Source organism: Rhinichthys klamathensis, unplaced genomic scaffold, assembly GCF_029890125.1.
Source record: "Rhinichthys klamathensis goyatoka isolate OS25496 unplaced genomic scaffold, OSU_Roscu_1.1 h1tg000442l_1, whole genome shotgun sequence".
Taxonomy (NCBI): Eukaryota; Metazoa; Chordata; class Actinopteri; order Cypriniformes; family Leuciscidae; genus Rhinichthys; species Rhinichthys klamathensis.
Genome location: NW_026606938.1, coordinates 447388 through 452976, shown reverse-complemented (window position 1 = coordinate 452976; position 5589 = coordinate 447388). Strand labels below are relative to the sequence as shown.

General features: G+C 33.1%; 1 protein-coding gene across 1 annotated transcript; it reads right to left on the bottom strand.

Annotated features, from left to right (window-relative positions):
• Window positions 1-484: 484 nt before the first annotated feature.
• On the bottom strand, window positions 485-4850 carry asah1a (N-acylsphingosine amidohydrolase (acid ceramidase) 1a). The gene is made up of 14 exons (XM_056236274.1): window positions 4733-4850; window positions 4564-4607; window positions 4350-4440; window positions 4069-4152; window positions 3053-3131; window positions 2753-2827; window positions 2614-2659; window positions 2367-2511; window positions 2236-2290; window positions 1964-2045; window positions 1305-1436; window positions 1100-1223; window positions 887-943; window positions 485-709 (listed from the first exon to the last, which is right to left on the bottom strand). The coding sequence occupies exons 1-14, from the start codon at window positions 4799-4801 to the stop codon at window positions 620-622; spliced, it is 1173 nt and encodes a 390-aa protein (XP_056092249.1). The 5' UTR covers window positions 4802-4850; the 3' UTR covers window positions 485-619.
• Window positions 4851-5589: the final 739 nt, after the last annotated feature.

Sequence of the window (5589 nt, the reverse complement as noted above, 5' to 3'; positions counted from 1 at the left end):
ACACATAAAATCCTGCAAATTCCTCAATTTAAATACAACATAGACCAGCAATGAGGCTGAAAAGATGTCTAGCCTTTATTGAAGCAACATTTTATTATAGAATTACCAGTTGTATATATTAAACTTGAGAAAAATAAAATAAAAAAATTAAATTTTCATTTCCGTAATTTACACATTTAACAAAATCCCAGAAAGAGACCTACATTTATAAATTACAAAAATACTTTTTAACATCACCAAGGATTTCAGAAAAATCTATTTCCTTACAGAAAAAGGCAGCACTTATTGAAATTAACTTATGTATGCACATGCAGATCGAAGAGCACACAAAAACATTTCTATTTAAAATGTGTGGTTACTCAAAGTTTGTTATGCAAGAGAAACATTTATGATTTTCACAATGTGTTGCAGTGATAAAGCAGTCATAATTATAGTTACAAAGTTATCAGTTATAACAGACTTCCATGAGAACAGATATGTGAAAGTTCAGAGGTAGAATTGCGACCATTACGTTTTTTTTTTTACACCTTCCTGTACATGTACATTGGCCCTGTAATAACAGATCAAGAACAGTATTCTATATGCCTGACGCCTCAGCTCGTTCAGAGATGATGGCAGATCACCACGGTGTACATGGATTTGGACAGTCTCTGATATAAGACTCCAGAGTTCCAGTTGACACTTCCATTAATGAGGTGTAGGTTGTCAACTGTGAAGACAGGACAGAAAATGGCTTCATTATGACTTTATACGACACTTGACCATTTGATGCAGAAATGTTATCAAACACACTCTCTTACTCATAGCATACATAAATAAATTAAAACAAAAAGCATGACATATATAGTTTGAGGCTTTTGTTAACTCATTTGAAAGGCAGACTTACCTTATTAAGAACTGGTTTTGTTGACAGAACATCATATATTGATGACAGAGAAATGTTCTGTGGAAATTAAAAAAATATTGTTGTCCATTATTAAACATGTCTTTATGAAAGTTCAGCTACAAATTAAGCTCATTTTAAAAGTGCTTGTAAACTAATTCAACTATAAGTTGCTACAAAAAAGCCATTTTATTTCTAAAACAAAATGCCACATACCGCTTGTGTGGTTTGATTCATGCACTTCATTGCCGGTGTTCTGCGGTCATCTAAGATCATAGGCTTTTCCCAGTGATCATAGTTCGTTTCCAGGACGTACCATCTCCCAAGCTCCATATCAAGTCTTAAACATCACCAACCGTAACAACAAATTCAGAGGGCAGTTTTAAACATTGCAGATAGAAATGTGATACAATTTACTCACTCCCAGATGTCTAACGTGTTTATTCTAGTCCTGGTTATCACACAACCCTGTCCCGTTCGGTTACCACCCAAGATGAAGTAAGCAGGTGCTAGCAGTTTCGTCAGAGAGAGCTGGGCTTTGGCATCCTCGTAACTGCAAGAAAATAAAAAATAGGCTGCCGATTAGTTTTCTCCTGTTTATACTTTGAATATAAGCTACATATACATAGACATACACATACACACACACAGTAGTGGCCAGAAGTGATGTCCATAAGGGATATTTGTTTTTAATGACCCTACAAGTCTGATTAAACCATGGAAATCGTTTTAATATTTTAAATACGAGGGAAGAACAAAACACTAAACTTGGTTAAGCTATTTATCTGACAAAATTATTTGGCCAAAAAGTTTTTTTTTTACCATGGAAAAATAAGTAAATACTATTAACAATAATAATATAATAATAATTATAAGCTTACAAAATCTAAAACACAGTTTTAATATTATTAGAATAAAGGCAATTTTCATATGCTGGTCACTGTGTAAATTTTTCTTAATCTGATAAAGCTATTTTGTTATTACAATAATACTGTTGACTTAAAACTATGTGACTCTAGGTTAAGACAGCAAAATCAATGAAGTTGTGCTTTCATGTTACGCTAGTGTTGTTGAATTTACCTTGTAGCATTTTCCAGGACTTTGCGAGTAAGAAAACCCATCCACATTCCATCTCTCTTGCCAATAATCCATTCCAGAATCCCTGTGAGAGTTCATTATGTTATCTAACCTGTCAACCATCAAGAACATCTAGCACCCATGATTTGTAGCTAATCTTGAGAAGAAATGAATACTGTTGTGTATACTGTAGTTAGTTGTTTACAAACTTTTAACATTCAAGCAGAACTGCCACCTAGATTTCATTTGTCAAGATCTTTTTAATAAAATCTTACCAATATAACCCCCATCAAAGTTGAAACGCTCGTTCATTGTTAGGGTCAGTTCACCCTAAACAAGTAAAACAGTTACTTGCTTTACATTTAAATAAACACAACTATCATATTTTTTATGTTTACTCACTTACAGGTCTAACTCCAGTGAGCATGCCAACATATCCAGCAAAATTTGTTGATTTAAACACGGTTTTGTTATTCCTTTCGAAATTGACATTTACCACAAGAGGTTTAAGCTTCTCGGTTAAAGTCCATGTTTTATTCTGTCGATCCCACCTTCATGAAAAACACAATATTCTTATGACTTTATTTGAAGAGTATGTATGCTGCAGAAAATTCAATGTGTCCTCAAATATCTGGCAAATAAACACATCCTACCCCATAAATAGCCCAAAGTCCAAATTCCGGGCATGATAAATATTTCCTGAACAAAAAGAAGAAAATACACAATAAAACACCTAAATGTGTCATTTAATTTGATCAAAAACATTATGTCAACTGATTTATATCTTCTCACCATTAAAGTCTTCTGCAATAAGTGATGTGCAAACAGTGAAAACCTCATAAAAGATATTGAACAGCGTAATCTCACCTAGAGGGGTATAAAAATAAAATAAAATCATAGATTCAAGTTGGGGTCCTATTATTAGCTACATTAGTGAGTGCCTTTGTTTTGATGGATTGTACCATTGTTGTTTGTGTGTTCTTTGATTTTATATTGTTTAGTATATTGTCTAGTTCCCCCCATTATTAACATGTTTAATAATGTTGTTATTATTAAAGAATAACAAAAATAATCAAAAGAGAAAAATCTCACCCAGAGGGATGCCAGAAACAGCTGCTATTCCCTTAATTTCTTCATTGAAAGGGTGTGGAAGTGTGTCCACAATCAATGGCTATGAAACAATGAGAAATATATAAAATAACAAAATATCAATATACAGTACCAGTATACAATATGTTTGGAAATGGAAACATTACTATTTTTAATGTTTTTGAAAGAAGTCTCTTATGCTCATCAAGCCTGCAGTTATTTGATCAAAGCTGAATTTTCATCAGCATACTCCAGTCTTCGGTGTCACATGATCCTTCAGAAATCCTTCTAATATGCTGATTTGATACTCAGTTATTATCAATGTTGGAAACAGTTGTGCTGTTTAATATTTTTTTGGAACCTGCGATACTTTTTTCAGGATTCATTGATTAATAAAACGTTAACAGCATTTATTCATAAGAACAGCAATTATTCAAAATAAAACCATTTCTAACAATATAAATCGTTACTATCACCTTTTTATCAATTTAACGCATCCTTGTTGAATAAAAGTACTAATTTCTTTAAAAAAAATAAAAAGATAATAGTCCCCAAACTTTTGAACGGTAGTGTATCGTTACAAAAGATTTCTATTCTAAATAAATGCTGATCTTTTTAACTTTTTATTTATCTCAGGTTAAATAAACAAAAAATATTAAGCAGCACAACTGTTTCCAACATTGATAATAAATCAGCATATTATAATGATTTCTAAAGGATCATGTGACACTGAAAACCGGAAAAATGCTGCTGAAAATTCAGCTCTGCAGCACAGAAATAAATTATATTTTAAAGTATATTAAAATAGATAACCATTATTTTAAATTGTAATACTATTTCACAATAATCAAATAAATGCAAGCTTGATGAACATAAGAGACTCCTTTAAAAACATTAAAAATAGTAATGTTTCCAAACTTTTGACCAGTACTGTATATATACAGTATATATAAACACAATCAAAGTATCCAAAGAGTTTTTATAAATGTCTGAGTTTGTTCATACGTTTAATTGCTTACCAGCTCCTCGTCCACTAAATCAATAAGTTTTCCATGGAAAAAGCCCTTGGCGATGTCTTTTATTGTCTGTACCATTGTGAACAACTGAAAATCAACATGATTTAATGTTGTTGATGATGTAAAAACAATCACAGTCCTCTTGTTTAACAAGACAGGACACACAAGACAGTTGCATCCTCCAGACACGAGACAGCAGAGAATCAGCATTTAAAACATGTACAATACTGACAGAAACAAAGGTCCGAGCCCTAAAAGGTAATGCATTATAAGGAGACAGTTACCTCTGTGTTTTTATCTTTGATCACTTGCGTCCATCTCTCACTAGGGGGTAAATCGAGATTTACAGTGTACCAGCTCACATTACCTTTAAACCTAGATAAATGACAAGAGAAGTTGAACATGGTATCAAATCAGATAATCAGACAAGACCACAAAGAAGTATATGAAATGTAGGAGCACAAATAATTGGACATATGAAAAGAGTAACAGCAGTACGTTGGTCCTTTAGGTGGAAACATTCCACTTCTGCAATCATCCAGCTGCAAATAATAGAAGTAATGAGTAAAGCATGACACCAGCAGTAGAAAACAGCTCTCAAAACAGCCTAATAAACTTTATAATGAAGTATAGATCACTCTGGTGCAGCAACCGCATTCATTCTTACCCCATGAACAAACTGTGAGAAAATAAATAAAGATATAACCAAAATATTAGGAACCGACGTTAGCTTCATTGTCTGCCCGCGAAGTTTTCCAAAGGTTCAGTCATTCAACTGCGGAAGGAGCCGGTGAGGGAAATGAGAATGAGCTTCAGGGCGGAATGTACCATAATGTAAGTGGGACACGGATAATGTTATGCATCTTTATTTTTTTTAAGAAATGTTAACAGACGTTTTATTTTATTTTAAATATTAATTAACATAACCGCGACATGGATTAATTGTTATTTAATTGATTTCGTTTGGCTGTGCTTGTTTATGAGTACATCCGCAGCACTAATAGCCCCCCTCCATTCTGCGGCTTGAGCTTCCCTCAGCACACGTGATAAACAAGGAAGTTCAAGTTCACTTGTTTTGATTTTGTCTCTATGGATAATGTTCGCTGTGGTTGTGTGTAGTTTGGCTAGCGAGGGAATCACGAGGGAGCTGTCACGACACCTGTTAACAAGCCACCACTATACATAAAATAACCACGAGGTTTTGTTTCTGCTATTTCAGCGTCTGACCAATGGTTGGAATTTCTTAAGCCCATTTGCGCCAGCTACTCGATATAATATTGAATTTTGTCATAATTATGACTTTTTATGACATACTGAGTCATAATTATGAGAAAAATGTCGTGACATATAAATTATAAGATAAAAAGTCAAGAAATGACCCATCGAATTTTGTCAACTTTTTATAACATAGGTCAATTTTGATTTTATCTCATAATTACTATGTCCTAATTTCAATCTTATTTTTTACTTTTTGTCTAATACTTTCGACTTTATCTGTACGACTAACCAGGACTTTTTTCTTAT